Genomic DNA, 17,992 nt, shown 5'->3' with positions numbered 1-17,992 from the left:
AGTAATTCCACTTCTGGGTATATACACAAAAGACATGAAAGCCGAGACTTGAACAAGTATTTGTACCGCAATATTCACAGCAGAATTATTAGTAGCTAAAAGGTGGAAGCAACCCAAGTATCCACTGACAGATGAACAGATAAAGAAAATGTGGTACACACAGGCAATAGAATATCCAAATCTTAAGCAAACAAACAAAAAAGGGTATTAGTAAGCCTGAGAAAGGAAGGAAACTCTGACACACACTACAACATGGATGAACCTTAAAGATAGGATGCTCAGTAAAATAAGCCAGGCACAAAAGAACAAATACTGTATGATTTCACTTACAGGAGGTACCAAGAGTAGTCAAAGCATAGACACAGAAAGCAGAATACTGGCTGCCAAGGGCTTTGGAGAAGGAGAAATGGGAGTTATTATTTAATGATAAAGTTTCACTTGAGAAGATGCAAAAAGTACTGTGGAGAGATAGTGTTGATGGCTGCAAGCAATGTATGCATTTAATGTCACTAAAATGAATACTTACACTTGGTTAAAATGATAAATTTGTGTATATTTTGCCACAATAAAAGAAAATAAAACTTTAATCCCCCTGCTCCACCACTACCAATTCTACCCTGGCTTTGCTCCTTACTGCCTGCCTGTGTGACCTTGGACTGGTTATTTAAACTTTTCAAGGTCCCAGAGAAGTTTGAGAATCCTGCACAAAATAGGCTCCTAAACACAAATTTGTTTGCTGACTCCAAACCAAACTAAAAGTTTAATCACTACAAGTATTTTTAAAAGCCCAAGGCAGGTGAACAAGTACCTATAAACCTAATATATTAGTAACTTTTGTCTATTGTCGACACTTTGATAAAATGTTGGGGAAACTGGACAGTTACACACAAAAGAATGAAACGAGATCACTTTCTTCACCATATACAAAAATAAACTCAAAATGGATTAAACACTTAACTCTAAGACCCATAACTATAAAACTCCTAGAAAAAAACATAAGCAGTAAGCTCTCTGACACTGATCTTAGCAATATTATTTTGGATGTCTCCTCAGGCAAGGAGAACAAAAGCAAAAATAAACAACTGGGACTAGAACAAACAAAAAAGCTTTTGCATAGCAAAAGAAGCCATCAACAAAATGAAAGAGCAACCTACTAAATGGGAGGAGATATTTGCAAATGATATATCCAATAGGGGGAACATCTAAAATATATAAAGAATTCATAAAATCCAATATAAACAAACAAAACAAAACAACCAATCCACTCAAAATGTGAGCAGACAACCTGAATAGAAATTTCTCTAAAAAAGACATATAGGGGCACCTGGGTAGCACAGTCAAGGTTAAGTGTCTGCCTTCGGCTTAGGTCATGATCCCAGCCAGGGTCCTGGGATAGAGCCCCACATCGGGCACCCTGCTCAGCAGGAAGCCTGCTTCTTTCTCCTTCTCCCACTCCTCCTGCTTGTATTCCCTCTCTTGCTGTCTCTCTCTCTCTGTCAAATAAATAAGTAAAATCTAAAAATGTTAATAATAATAACAAATAATAAATTTAAAAGACATACAGAGGGTGACTGGGTGGCTCAGTTGCTTAAGCCATCTGCCTTCAGCTCGGGTGATGATCCCAGGGTTCTGGGATGGAGTCCTGCATCGGGCTCCTGTCTGCTTCTCCCTCTCGCTCTGCCCCTCGCCACTGCTTGTGCGCGCTCTCTCTCTTCCTCTCTCTCTCTCTCGCTAGTTCTCAAATAAATAAATCTTTTTTTTTTAAAGACATATAGATGGCCAATAGGCACACGAAAAGATCCTACTACTACCAATCATAAGAAATGCACATCAAAACCACAATGATATAACACTTCACAGCTGTCAGAATCGCTAGAATCAAAATGACAAGAAATAACACATATTGGCAAATATGTGGAAAAAAGGGAAACTTGTGCACTACTGGGGGGATGCAAACTGTTTTTACAGCCACAATGAAAACAAGTATGGAGGTTACTTAAAAATTCAAAATAGGAAAACAAAACTGAAGGTATCATAACTCCAGACTTCAAGTTATATTACAAAACTACAGTAACCATAACAGTATGGTGCTGGCACAAAAACACACCCACAGGGTCAATGGAACAGAATAGAAAACCCAGAAATCAACCCACAATTATATAGTCAATTAATCTTCGATGAAGGAGGAAAGAATATACATACAATGGGAAAAAGTCTCTTCAACCAATGGTGTTGGGAAGACTGGACAGCTATATGCAAAAGAATGAAACTGGACCACTTTCTTATACTACCTACAAAAATAAATTCAAAATGGATTAAAGACTTAAATGTGAGACTTGAAACCACAGAAATCCTACAAGAGAGCACACAATTTCTCTGACATTGGCCATAGCAACATTTTTCTAGATGTCTCCTGAGGCAAAGGAAATAAAAGCAAAAACAAACCACTGGGACTACATCAAAATGAAAACCTTCTGCAGAGCCAAGGAAACACTCAACAAAACTAAAAGCAATCTATTGACTATGAGAAGATATTTACAAATGACATATCCAATAAAGGGTTGGTATCCAAAATATATAAAGAACTGATAGAAAAATTGTTGGCGAGGATGTGGAGCAAAAGGCATGCTCTTGCACTGTTGGTTGGAATGCAAACTGGTACAGTCACTGTGGGAAACAGCATGGAGTTTCCTCAGAAAATTAAAAATAGAACTACCCTGTGATCCAGTAACCGCACCACTGGGCTTTTACCCCCAAAATACAAAAACAACAATGCAAAGGGATACATGCACCCCTACGTTTATTGCAGCATTATTTACAATAGCCAAATTATGGCAGCAGCCCAAGTGCCCATCAACAGATGAATGGATAAAGAAGATGTGGTGTGTACACACACACACACACACACACACACAGAGGAATATTACGGTCATCAGTAAGAATGAAATCTTGCCATTAGCAACAACATGGATGGAACTAGAGAGTATAATGCTAAATAAGTCAGTCAGAGAAAGACAAATACCATATGGTTTCATTCAAACAAAACAAAACAAAAGAGAGAGAGAGAGAGAGACTGACTCTTAACTACAGAGAACAAACTGATAGCTACCAGAGGGGAGGTGGGTATGGGGGTGGGTAAAATAGAAAAAAAAAAATTAAAATTAAATAAAATTAGGAAAAAAAAAAAAGATCCAACAATTCCACTTCTAGGTATTTATCTGAAAAAAAATGAAAACACTAAATTGGAAAGACACATCACATTACAGCATTTATGATACCCAAGATACAGAAGCAACCTAAATGTCATCTTTTTTTTCCCAAGTTTTTAAAATATTCATCTAAAGTCTATTTAATCAACATACACTGTATTATCAGTTTCAGAGGTAGTTAAATGTCTTTGACAGATAAATGGAGAAAGAGGATGTGGTGTATATATAGACACACACACACACACACACACACAAATGGTATACTATAAAAAAGAAAGAAATCTTGCCATTGATGACTTCCTGGATGAACTTAGAGGGTATTATGTTAGCTGAAATAAGTCAGACAGAAAACCAAATAATGAATGACTTCATTTATGTGTGGAATCTAAAAAACAAAACCAACAAACGAAACAGAAAGATTTATTTGTATAGAGAACAAACTGGTGGTTGTCAGAGGAGAGGAGGGATGGGAGGATAAACAATATAGGTAAAGAGGATTAAGAGGTACAATCTTCCAGTTATAAAATAAGACAAAAGGATATAATGTCTGGCATAGGGAATACAATCAATAATACTGAAGTAATTTGGTATGGTGACAAATGGCAACTAGACTTACTGAAGTGATATACATAAATATTAAGTCACTATGTTGTATACCTGAAACTAATACAATACTGCATGTCAATTATTCTTCAATTAAAGAAAATATTAACTTCTGAGGCATTTGGAGGGTGCCATCTGGACAGATGTCAACTCCCCTCAGTCTCTACAAAGGAGAACGTATCAGACTTTAAATAACTGTAAATCCTTCTCTAAAAGGTTTCCCATCCATGTCTGTACAAAAGTAATATCAGAATATAAAATTATCAGCCCCATTTCTGGTCTCTTAGGAGAGGGATGTGACACAGAATAATCACTTACCTGTACTGCCACCCAGTGACAAGGTTGGTGTACTTCATTAAGTAGCCATACACATTTTCCATGTGATCACTGTTTCAAAAGATCAGAATGCACCGAAGTCAATAAAAATTAGAAATATCAGGAAGTTAACTGAACAGCTTTAAAAACAGCTGTAGATATATATGTGTTTTATGAATGCCTCAAACTTTCTTCAGAAGATTTACAGATTAATGAAGAGGTATTTAATCTACCAAATTTGATATCCATAGGTCTTTATTTTACCAGATTTCTTCAAAACAAATATAATCCCCCATAAGTTATTATATAATATTTCAAATATGAAATCATTATATAAATACAAAATTATATAAATATAAAGCAAATATACTATAAATATAATTATAAATAAAAATATTTTATGACAATTCACTACTAAAGAAATAAAATGATTTTATGGTTCTAGAAAGCCAAAAAAGGTCTCTAAATTGAATAGTGGCTCCTCACTCTGGTAGGACACATAAGAGGCCAATCTGTTGTCTCTGATTCCTTGGGCTTCCAAAACGAAGGTCCTGTTTTTGATCAGACTGTGACACCTCACTCCCACTCCACTTCAGACAGGTATGAGGCAAAATATTCTCTGTAAGTTTTGCCAATGGAAAGATTTTAATAAAGGCCTTATTACAATTGAGTTTGTTTACTTCCTGCCCCATTTTTTTCACTTATTACACATATATTCTGCTATAGTGGTTCTTAAAAATGCAGTATCTCATTGATATTTCTTTTCCAACATTTTAAGGTCCCTTATACTTTTGAAAAGTAAAGGAGACCTACATTGACATATCTTGTTGATACATTCATTTTTTATTTCATGGCTTACATTGGAATTCCTTTAAAACTCACCTAAAGTTTTAATTTAACACTATAAAATGCAATGGATATTCATCATTAATTTTCTTTACTATCCCTAAGTCACAGAGATACATGGTAAAATTTCAGCTAACCAACATAAGGGAAACTGGAAGTGTGAGGCAACTGGCAACCTTTAAAACGTGGATACATTAAAGGCAAAAACCAAGGAAGAGCTAGCTGACACAACTAACAGAACAAAGTTCAAAACAGGTTTAAATTGATCCCAACGACAAATAAAAAGGGCTGAAGATAAAGACTCTCTCAAGAAAATGAAATGATCAAATTGATTATAACATTCTAGTGCTATTACTGGGGAGTGAGTAGGGGGATGCCTCAAGAATAAACTCAATGTCGCGTGTCTTTCTAATCTCATTTTTTCAAAGGGTTTGAAAATAAAGATCAAATCTACAAATAAAGAATTGAGCCCATGACTATGTTTTTTTTTTTTCCTATATTTTTCTTTCATTCTAAGGCTAGCAAGCAATAGTGTCTATTAAGTGAAACTCATCAAGTCCTTTGGGTTTCATAAGGTCACTAAATATCAAGAAGACTAAGGTTGTCCACTTCTAAAATGCCAACCCAAAGTTCTGTTATCTGTTATGTCATGTTAAAACTGACAGTATCAGCTGAATTCTCATTTCAATACTTTCTCAAGCCCATATCTAGAAGAAAGGATTCTCTGGAAACCGAGGCCCTTGGGTTTTTGCTAGAGTTCCTCTAGTTGCAGCCCAGGTCACAGTAAAGCTTTTCTTTCAGTTCCACTGGTACTTAAAAAAGCATGAAGATATTTTTCTTGTCTGGCTCCCACATCTTTCCCAAGCTTCAGTCTTAAACAACTCTTTGGGGTCACAGGAATCCCAATGTTCATGGATTTTGCCCAAAAATAACTTCCCAGAGTTCTTCCTCTGTTTCTTCTTTAGGGAAGCTCAGCTTCCCTCAACTGTATTTGCCTTTAAAACTTATTCCTTCACTTATATGTGGACTCTAAAAAAAAATAATAACTTTTAAAAGAATTTTTTAATTTTTAAGTTATCTCTACACAAAATGTGGGGCTTGAACTCACAACCCTGAGATCAAGAGTGGCATGCTCGATTGCCTGAGCGAGCCAGGCACCCCAAAAATAATTTTTAAAAAAGAACTCATAAACACAGAGAATAGACTGATGGTTGCCAGGGGTGGAGTAGTAAGTAACATGGATGAAAGTGGTCAAAAGATACAAACTTCCAGTTATAAAATAATTAGGTCTTGGAGATGTAATATCCAGCACATTGAGTGTATTAAAAATACTATACTGCATATTTGAAAGTTGCTAAGAGAGATCTTAAAGGTTCTCATCACAAGAAAAAAAAAGTATAATATATATGGTGAGAGATGTTTACTAGACACTGCGGTCATCATTTCACAATGTATACAAATCAATGTGTACCAAATTAAGCTGTGTACCAGAAACTAATATAATGTTGTATGCCAATTATAAATTAGGAAAAAACTTATTTGTTCATTCTAACCTATATTTTCATAACCTGAATATTTATTTATTTATTTATACATATGATGCATCCATCTACAAAAAGCCTAAGGTGTCACATAACCTAGATTAAATATTTCTTCCAAGTATCAAAATAGTCCATAATTCACCATTTTTGGTTTTCCAAGCCCTTATAATCTAGTTTCTCTACACCAAGCCTTCATAACTATACTATGACTATTAGCACAGAATAAAAACATTACAATTCAATTATAGTTCAATTGCTCTGGTTCTAAGACAATTATATTCTTTAAATGCATATGTGAACTGTGGAAAGAATCTTTCTGAAAACCTCAGTATATATTTACAACTGAAAAAAACAAGTAAAAATTTCATTTCTAAGTAACTGAAGATAATGCCTCATCTCCTTAACTTTTGTCCAGTTTCTCCTATTACTAAAGCTAATCCTCATCTTGGTCACATTTAAGTTATTTATATCAGTCATTTAATAGCTATCAATGAATTTTTAATGATACAATTCCAGTAGCATCATTCCCAAAATAAAATCAAAGTATATCCTTGTACTTCTCAGTACAGTAATGTTTTATGTTCAATTTTTAAATGTTAGTATTTTGTCCATGCTTGTATCCAAAGAGTTAACTTTCTTAGAAAAGCGACAAGGGCAATATTGATATGGCTATGATATTCAAATGTGCAATTAAGTATAACATGCCAGCCTGCTTTCACTTCATGAAATAGACATCTGAGGCTACAAAGAGTCAACTTAAGAACATCCTGTGCTTCAAAACAGCTGGATGGCACTGTTGCTTCTCATCCTTCCCAGCCGTGCAAGCAGCAGATATGGAACAACTGCGCCATCTGGTGGTCAGTATAAAGAGCTTTGTGAGTGAACACCTTTTGTTCACTTTTCCCTTTTTCCTCTTCTCTCCTTGTAACAGACTCCTCATGTAGTACCTCTAACCCTTATGCTCTGCTCCCATTTAAAATGTGTGAATTTTGGAGAGGTAAGACGGCTGTGGAGTAGGGTGACCCTAAGCTTACCCCCTCCCTTGAACACAGCTGGATAAATATAAAATCACTATGAATACCCAAGAAATCGACTGGAAGTCTTATAGAACAAAGCTGCACATCTACAAACCAGAAAAACAAGTGGAATATAGAAGCTGCAGTCAGTGGGAGAAAAGAGCTACGGGCACTGCCCAGGGGAGGGCGCCCTGACAGTGGAGGGAGCATCCAGAAAGGAGGAAGAGAGAAAGCACAAGAAAAGAAAGAAAAAAGAAAAAAAAGAGTGAAAACATATGCAGGGGACTGCACAAGAAAACTACTCCCCAAAATCATGGATGGGGAGAAAGGAGAGGGTTACAATACCGCCAGTTTTCTACACAGTGAAGTGCAGATTTCGAAGTTTCCGAAGTCTGAGACCTCGCCAAGTTTGCACCTGGGGAACTAAGCGGTCTCCAATGGGAGAGCAGAGCTGAGCGCCAGCAGCAGGCAGCCTGAGGATCCTCAGGGTCACAAAGGGAGAAGCGGTACCCGTGCTTGGAGTGCATTTGGTAGAGGTGACATGGCCTCTGTGGGCAAAGGGCCTTGCAGGTGCCGTCAAACTGTCCCACTCACCAGTACAGGAAGAAAAACTCCAAGTGAGGGCTTCAAACCCTGGCATGAGCTGTGTGTTGTGATCTACCACAAACTCCAAACTGCTGAGAGATAGCGCAGCTGTCTCCTGTGACAAGCTGCCACTGGCCACAAGGCAGGGGGACCCTCCCCCAGAGGATCAGTGTGGGTCTGTGCCCGGGGGGGTCTCTGAAGTGTGGAATTTTGAAACACACCTACACTTGAGATAAAACACAGGAGTGCTCACCGTTTGGCAGGACAGCTAGGGCACAGGCAGGGTGAAGGCAGGGATATGACAGAAACCAGTAACATAGACAGGGTCAATGTTTGGGCATCTGTGAAGGCTTACTGAAGAGGGATGGCACACATTTCCCGCTCTGGAGAGAACAGGTCAAAGCCAGCTTGATCCACCTCAGGGAGCTGAACAGCGCCACCAAGTGGAGAACCGAGCCACTACATCAAGCCCCACTCGCCTCTGCAGGAGCATCCCCACTAGGGCAATTACACCTGAGAATCAGAGCAGCAGGCCCCTTCACCAGAAGACCAGCACAAACCCCCTCACACACCAAGTCTACTGATCACAGAGTGCTGCAAAGCTTCACTGCTAACGAAAACAGGATCCAGCATCCTTTGGGTTTTATTTCTTATTTTACTTTGTTTTTGTTTTGTTTTTTGGATACAGAAAGCAATTTTTAATGTTTTAATTTTACTAAGTTATATATATTTCTTAATTTTACTTTTTTCTTTCTACCATTTTTCTTTCTACCATCTTTCTTTCTTTCTTTTTTTAAAGATTTTATTTATTTATTTGACAGACAGAGATCACAAGTAGGCAGAGAGGCAGGCAGAGAGAGAGGAGGAAGCAGGCTCCCTGCTGAGCAGAGAGCCCAGATGCAACGTGCAATCCCAGGATCCTGGGATCATGACCTCAGCCGAAGGCAAAGGCTTTAACCCACTGAGCCACCCAGGTGCCCCAAACGGCCAACTCTTGATTTCGGCTCAGGTCATGATCTCAGGGTCCTGGGATGGAGCCCTGCATCGGGCTCTATTCTCAGCATGGAGTCTACTTGAGGATTCTCTCTTTCCCTCCCCCTCTGCCCCTTCCCTGCTCATGCTCTCTCTTTCTCTCTCAAATAAATACATCTTAATTTTTTTTTTAATTCTATAAGGAATCACAAGTTGACATATTCTCATTTCCGAGATATGTAGAAACAACACATAAATTTCCAGGTGCAGTTCAGCTTCATTCACAGGCCATAGAGTGCACTACAGGAATATTTTTCTAGTGAAATGTCACAATTTCATTATTCTTGTACTTTGATACCGTTCCTTGGAGTTACTCCACGAAGAGCGGCAGTTCACTGGAGAACTGTGTAAAATATGGAATGCTTCACGAATTTGCATGTCATCCTTAGTATATACGCTGCCGAAGCGAGCACAAATAAATACATCTTTTTAAAAAAGAAAAATGGTAGATGGGGCCAAAATCAAGAGTTGGCCGTTCGGGGTACCTGGGTGGCTCAGTGGGTTAAGCCCTTGCCTTTGGCTCAGGTCATATCCCAAGGTCCTGGGACCAAGCTCTGCGTCGGGCTCTCTGCTCAGCGGGGAGCCTGCTTCCCCCCTCTCCTCTCTCTCTCTGCCTGCCTCTCTGCCTACTTGTGATCTGTCAAATAAATAAATTAAATCTTTCAAAAAAAAAAAAAAGTTGGCCATTCAACCGACGGAGCAACCCAGGCGCCCCTATCTTTTGTCAATCGATCTTTTCGTAACAAGTAGACCAAAACATACCTAGGATCTAGCTTCCTTTATGTATTTTTTCCTTTTTCCTCGATTTTTAAATTTTAATATTGTTTTATTTTCCTCTTTTTCTCTCTCCAAAACGACAAGACAAAGGAATAAATCTCAAAAGAAAGAACAGGAAGAATTGATGACCACAGATTTAATCAATGTAGATATAAGTAAGATGTCTGAACTAGAATTTAAAACTTTATATTTATACAGATAAATACTTTATATTTATACAGATACTATATTTATACAGATACTAGCTGGGCTTGAAAAAATCATAGAAGACACTAGAGAAGGGGCGCCTGGGTGGCTCAGTGGGTTAAAGCCTTTGCCTTCGGCTCAGGTCATGATCTCAGGGTCCTGGGATCAAGCCCCGCATCGGGCTCTCTGCTCAGCAGGGAGCCTGCTTCCCTTCCTCTCTCTCTGCCTGCCTCTCTGCCTACTTGTGATCTCTGTCAAATAAATAAATAAAATCTTTTAAAAAAAAAAAGAAGATACTAGAGAATCCCTTACTCCAGAAGTAAAAGAACTAAAATCTAGTTAGGCCAAAATTTAAAATACTGTAACCGAGATGGATGGAGGCTACAAAAATGAGGATGGACGAAGAAGAGGAGCAAATCAGTGATATAGAAGATAAAATTATGGAAAATAATGATGCTGAAAAGAAGAGGGAAAGAAAGGTCATGGACTACAGAGGTAGACTTAGGGATCTCGGTGACTTATGAAAATGTAAAAACATTTGTACCACAGGAGTTTCAGAAGATGAAGAGAGAAAAAAAGGGGTGGAAGGTATATTTCAATGAATTATAGTTGAAAATTTCTCTAACCTGGGGAAGGACACAAACTTCAAAACCCAAGAAACAGAGAGAATGCCCATTAAATTCAACAAAAGCTGACCATCACCAAGGCATATCATAGTCAAATTCACAAAATACACAGACAAGGAAAGAGTCCTGAAAGCAGCAAGGGATAAAAAAGTCCTTAACCTAAAAGGGAAGACAGGTAAGGTTTGCAGCATATCTTCACAGAAATGTGACAGGCCAGAAGTAATGGCAGGAAATATTCAACAGGTTAAATGGGAAAAGCATGCAGCCAAGAATTCTTTATCCAACAGGGCTGTCATTCAGAATAGAAGGGATAGGGACAAGGACTTTCCCAGACAAAAACTAAAGGAGCTCATTACCACTAAACTAGCCGTTCAAGAAATATTGAGAGACTCTTTGAGTGGGGAGGAAAGGGACCAAAAGCAATAAAAACTAGAAATGACCAGAGAACATCACCAGAAACACCAACTCTACAGGTAATACAGTGACACTAAATGTGTATCTTTCAATAATTACTCTCAATATAAATGGACTAAATGCTCCAATCAAAAGACATAGGGGTTATCAGAATGGATTTTAAAAAAAGATCCATCTATATGCTGCCTATAAGAGACTCATTTTAAACCTAAAGATACCTTCAGACTGAAAGATAGAAGGGCATCTCGGGGGGCTCGGTCAGTTAAAGGTCTGCCTTTGGCTCAGGTCAAAGCTCCTTGCCAGGCTCCCTGCTCAGTGGGGAGTCTGCTTCTCCCTTTCCTTTTGCCCCCACCCCCACCCTGGTCATGTGCTCTCTCTCTGCTCTCTGTATCAAATAAGTAAATAAAATCTTAAAAAAAAAAAAAAAAGGAAGAAAGTGAGGGGATGGAGAACCATCTACCATGCTAATGTACATCAAAAGAAAGCTGGGGTAGCCATACTTAATATCAGACAAACTAGATTTTATTTTATTTTTTTCTATAGCTTTCTTTTTTAAAAAATTTTATTTATTTATAACAGAGAGAGAGAGTGAGAAAGGGAACACAAGCACAGGGGAGCTGGAGAGGAAGAAGCAGTTTCCGCACTGAGCAGAGAGCCCGATACGGGGCTCAATCCTAGGATACTGGGGATCATGACCTGAGTTGAAGGCAGATGCCCCACAACAGAGCCACCCATGCGCCCGACAAACTAGATTTTATTTTTTTTTTTAAAGATTTTATTTATTTATTTCACAGATAGAGATCACATGTCAGACAGAGATTACAAGTAGGCAGAGAGGCAGGCAGAGAGAGAGGGGGAAGCAGGCTCCCCGCCGAGCAGAGAGCCCGATGCGGGGCTCGATCCCAGGACCTTGGGATCATGACCCGAGCTGAAGGCAGAGGCTTTAACCCACTGAGCCACCCAGGTGCCCCGACAAACTAGATTTTAAAAAAGAGACTGTAACAAGAGATGAAGAAGGTCATTATATCATAATTAAGGGGTCTATCATTCAAGAAGATCTAATAATTGTAAATATTTATGCCCCCAAGCTGGGAGCACCCAAATATATAAAGTAATAATGAAGAAACTCATTGTGGGGCGCTTGGGTGGCTCAGTGGGTTAAGCCTCTGCCTTCAGCTCAGGTCATGATTTCAGGGTCCTGGGACTGAGCCCCACATCAAGCTCTCTGCTCAGTGGGGAGCCTGCTTCCCCCTCTCTCTCTGCCTGCCTACTTGTGATCTCTCTCTGTCAAATAAATAAATAAAATCTTTTAAAAAAATTTTTTAAAAATAAAGAAACTACTTGATAACAATACAATAATGTAAGGGACTTTAACACCCCACCCCACCCCCCCCCACAGCAATGGATAGATCATCTAAGCAGAAAATCAACAAGGAAACAATGACTTTGAATGACATACTGGACTAGATGGACTTAACAGATATATTCAGAACATTTCATCCTAAAGCAGCAGGATATATAATATTCTTTTCGAGTGCACATGGAACATTCTCCAGAAGAGATCACATACTGGGTCACAAATCAGCCTTCAAAAGTACAAAAAGATCGAGATCATACCATGCATATTTTCAGACCAAAACACTATGAAACTTGAAATCAACCACAAGAAAAAATTTGGAAAGACTTCAAATACATGTAAATTAAAGAACACTTTACTAGGGATCCCTGGGTGGCTTAGTTGGTTAAGCATCTGCCTTCAGCTCGGGTCATGATCCCTGGGTCCTGGGATTGAGTCCCACATCAGGCTCCTTGCTCAGCAGGGAGCCTGCTTCTCCCTTTGCCTGACGCTCCCCCACTTGTGCTCTTTCTATCTCTCTGTGACAAATGAACAAAAAATAAACAAAAAAAAAAAGGAGAACATCCTATTAAAGAAAGACTGGGTTAACCAGTAAATCAAAGAAATTTTTAAAAATACATGGAAGCAAAAATGAAAATGAAAACACAGCAGTTCAAAACCCTTGGGATGCAGCAAAGGCAGTCTTAAGAAGGAATTATACTGCAATACAGGCCTACCTCAAGAAGCAAGAAAAGTCTCAAATACACCTTACCTTACACCTAACAGAGCTAGAAAGAGAACAGCAAATAAAACCTAAAGCCAGCAGAAGGGAAATATAGATTAGAGCAAAATAAATGATAAAGAAACAAAACAACAACAACAACAAAAACAAAAACAGTAGAACAGACCAAAAAAATGAATTATTGGTTCCTCGAAAGAATTAATAAAATTGATAAACCCCTAGCCAGACTTATCAGACAGAAAAGAGAAAGGACCCAAATAGATAAAATCACAAAGGAAAGAAGAGAGAGATCACCAGCAACACCACAGAAATACAATTATAAGAGAATACTACAAAACACTATATGACAATAAACTGGGCTATCTAGAAAAAATGGACAAACTACCAAAACTGAAACAGGAATAGAAAAATTTGAACAGACCCATAACCAGCAAAGAAATGGAATCAGTTATCAAAAATCTCCCACCAAACAAAAGTCCTGGGCCAGATGGCTTCCCAGGGGAATCTTTTTTTTTTTTTTTAATTTGCCAGAGAGCAAGAGCACAAGCAGGAGGATCAGCAGAGGGAGAGGGAGAAGCAGACTCCCTGCTGAGCAGGGAGCCCAATGCTGGGCTCGATCCCAAGACCCTAAGATCATGACCTGAGCCGAAGGCAGACGTTTAACCATCTGAGTCACCCAGGCACCGCCCCCCCAATAGGAATTCTAACAGACATTTATTTATTTTTTTTAATTTATTTATTTGTTAGAGAGAGCGAGCGAGCACAGGCAGACAGAGTGGCAGGCAGAGGCAGAGGGAGAAGCAGGCTCCCCGCCGAGCAAGGAGCCCGATGCGGGACTCGATTCCAGGACGCTGGGATCATGACCTGAGCCGAAGGCAGCCGCTCAACCAACTGAGCCACCCAGGCGTCCCTCTAACAGACATTTAAAGAAGAGTTAATACCTACTCTTCTCAAACTGTTCCAAAAAATAGAAATGGAAGGAAAACTTTCAAACTCATTTTACAAAGTCAGCATTACCTTGATTACAAAACCAAAGACCCCACTAGAAAGGAATGTATAGGCCTGATGAACATGGATGCAAAAATTTTCAATAAAATACTTGCAAATCAAATCCAACAGTATGTTAAAGAATTATTCACCACAATCAAGTGGGATTTATTCTGGGACTTTAGGGGTGGTTCAATATTTGCAAATCAATCGTGTGATATGCCACATTAATAAAAGAAAGGATAAGAACCATATGATCCTGACAATAGATAAAGAAAAAGCATTTGACAAAACATAGTATCCATCTTTGATAAAAACCCTCAACAAAGTAGAGACAGATGGAATACATCTCAACATCAAAAAGTCCATATACAAAAGACCCAAAGCTAATACCATCCCCAGGGAAAAAACGAGAGCTTTTGTGGTCAGGAACAAGATAAGGTTGTCCACTCTCCATATTACTATTGAACAGTACTGGTAGCCTTAGCCTCAGCCATCAGGCAACAAAAAGATATAAAAGGCATCCAAAAAAAAAAAAAAAAAGGAATCCAAATCAGCAGGGAAAAGTCAAACTTTCACTATTTGCAGATGACATGATACTCTCTGTAGAAAACCCAGAAGACTCCACCAAAAAATTGCTAGAACTAATACATGAATTCAGCAAAGTTGCAGGATATAAAATCAATGTGCAGAATTCAATAAATAGGCAGCAGAAAAAGAAATTGAGGAATCGATCCCATTTGCAATTGCACCAAAAACAGTAAGATACCTAGGAAAAAACATAACTAAAGAAGTAAAAGATCTGTTCTCTGAAAACTACAGAACACTTATGAAAGAAATTGAAGAGGAAATAAAGAAATGGAAAAGCATTCCATATTCATGGATTGGAAGAACATTGTTAAAATGTCTATACTACCCAAAGCAAGCTACATATTTAATGTAATCCCTATCAAGATGCCATCAGCATTTTTCACAAAACTAGAACAAACAATCCTAAAATTTGTATGGAACCATAAAAGACCCCAAATAGTCAAAGCAATTTTGAAAAACAAAACAAAACTGGAGGCATCATGATTCCAGATTTCAAGCTATATTACAAAGCTATAGTCATTAAGACAGTATGGTGCAGGCACAAAACAGACTCAAAGATCAACGGAACAGAATAGAGAACCCAGAAATGGACCCAAACTACGTGGTCAACTAATCTTTGACAAAGCAGGAAAAAAATATACAATGGAAAAAAGACAGTCTCTTCAATAAATGTTGTTAGGAAAACTGGACAGTGACATGCAGAAGAATGAAAATGGACCACTTTCTTAAACCATACACAAAAAGAAAATCAAAAGGGATGAAAGACCTAAATGTGAGACAGGAAACCATCAAAATCCTAGAAAAGAACACAGCCAGCAACCTCTTTGACACTGGCCGTAGCAACCTATTAGAAACAAAAGCAAAAATGAACTATTGGGACTTGAGATAAAAAGCTTCTGCACAGTGAAGGAAACAATCAACAAAACTAAAAAAGTGCAACCTACAGAATGGGAGAAGGTATTTGTAAATGACATATGTGATACAGTGTTAGTATTCAAAATCCAGAAAGAATTTATCAAACAACACCCAAAAAATAAATAATCCAGTTAAGAAATGGGCAGAAAACATGAATAGACACTTTTCCAAAGACAAACAGATGGCTTATGCACATGAAAAGATGCTCATCATCACTTATCATCAGGGAAATATAAATCAAAACCATGATGAGATACCACCTCACACCTGTCAGAATGGCTAAAATGAACAACACAAGAAAAAAACAGGTGCTGGCGAGGATATGGAGAAAGGGGAACCCGCCTGCACTGTTGGTGGGAATGCAATCTGTTGCCATCAGCATGGAGGCTCCTCAAAAAGTAAAGAAACTAGAACTACCCTGTGATCCAGCAATTGCACTACTAGGTATTTACCCAAAGGATACAAAAATACATAGGCAAACTATGGAGAGAGCCCAAATGTCCATCGACTGATGAATGGATAAAGACTGGTAATATATACACAATGGAATATTACTTGGCCATGAAAAAGAATGAAATCTTGCCATTTGCCATTTGCAACAATGTAGGCAGAGCTAGAGCATATGATGCTAAGTAAGTGAGAGAAGACAAATAGCAAATGATCTCACTCATCTGTGGAATTTAAGAAGGGAAACAGATGAACAGATGGGAAGAGGGGAAAAAAGGGAGAGGGAAACAAACCATAAGAGACTCTGAAACGAGAACTGAGGGCTGATGGAGGGAGGTGGGTGGGGGATGGGCTAGATGAGTGATGGGCTAGATGGGCTGTAATGAGCACTGGGTGTTGTACATAACTGATGAATCACTGAATTCTACTCCAGAAACCAATACAGCACTGTATGTTAACTAAGCAAAATTTAAATAAAAAAATTAAAAAGGGGCCCCTGGGTGGCCCAGTCAGTTAGTTAAGCATCCAATTCTTGGTTTTAGCTCAGGTCATGATCAGTAGTATTGTGAGATCAAGCCCCAAGTTGGGCTCCGTGCTCAGCACGGAGTCTGCTTGAGATTCTTTCCCTCCTCCCCCTGCTCATGCACACTCTCTCTAAAATAAAAAAATCTTTAAAAAAATAAAATAGCGGTGCCTGGGTGGCTCAGTCATTAAGCGTCTGCCTTTGGCTCAGGTCATGATCCCAGGGTCCTAGGATGGAGCTCCACATTGGGCTTCCCTGCTTGGTGGGGAGCCTGCTTCACCCTCTCCCACTTCCCCTGCCTGTGTTCCCTCTCTCGTTCTGTCTCTCTCTGTCAAATAAATAAATAAAATCTTTTAAAAAAATAATAAAATAAAAAATAAAATAAGATGTGTGACTTTTTTTTTTTTTTAAGATTTTATTTATTTGAGAGAGAGAGAGAGCATGAAAGGGGCGAGGGGCAGAGGGAGAAGCTGGCTCCCTGATGAGCAGAGGGCCTGATGTGGGACTTGATCCTGGGACTCCAGGATCATGACCTGAGCCGAAGGCAGTTGCTTAACCAACTGAGCCACCTAGGTGCCCCAAGATATGTGACTTTTATAGGAGATTTTTAATGTACCTGTTCATATGAATAAAATCTAGTTGTTCAACTGGGAACACATGAGTCTGATCATATCATACTGCTATTTTGTGTTCTATGAAGTAGAAATAATGGTCCAAAAGACTGATACACTAAAAATTAAGCTATGAAAACGTTAATTTCTTTTTCAGGTCTTCAGCAACTACACTGGGTATATTGGGTATATTCCAATTGGGTATATTGGGTACATTGGGTATATTCCAATCTTCTAAACTTGTTAACATTCAATTGGGATTAGTACTAGAGGCTGATGGTCTGTAAAAAAACAACAGATTAACTGAACTATGCCAAGTGGCATTATTATAGTTAATGTGAGCCTCATCTTCTCCAAAATACGTTAATAATGATTATTTCAATTCCTAAGACTCCATTACTATAACATACTTATTTCTTACCCCTTCTTGATCAGACTGAAGGAAGATATGTAGAAGCTTTTAAAGTTAAGCTACTTTTTTAACAGTCTCAAATCCTTTCATTTCACTTCAGCATAATTACTCAGTACCTTCTAAATGCAAAGCACTCTGAAGTCACTGAAAGGGATGGGGGGTGCCTGGGTGGCTCAGTTGGTTGGGTGACTGCCTTCGGCTAAGGTCATGATCCTGGAGTCCCAGGGTCGAATCCTGCATGGATTCCCTGCTCCCTGTTCAGCGGGGAGTCTGCTTCT

At 38.7% G+C, this 17,992-nt stretch overlaps 1 protein-coding gene across 1 annotated transcript in view; it reads right to left on the bottom strand.

Annotated features, from left to right (window-relative positions):
• The window catches only part of OSBPL11 (oxysterol binding protein like 11), a 96,853-nt gene that overhangs the window by 57,344 nt on the left and 21,517 nt on the right, over window positions 1–17,992 (bottom strand). The window contains exon 2 of the mRNA XM_080796263.1: window positions 4,131–4,199. Coding sequence (XP_080652389.1) covers window positions 4,131–4,199 — 69 coding nt within the window. The remainder of the gene's footprint in view (window positions 1–4,130; window positions 4,200–17,992) is intronic.

Source organism: Martes martes (assembly GCF_963455335.1).
Source record: "Martes martes genome assembly, chromosome: 1".
NCBI lineage: Eukaryota > Metazoa > Chordata > Mammalia > Carnivora > Mustelidae > Martes > Martes martes.
This window is presented reverse-complemented; position numbering and strand designations above follow the sequence as displayed.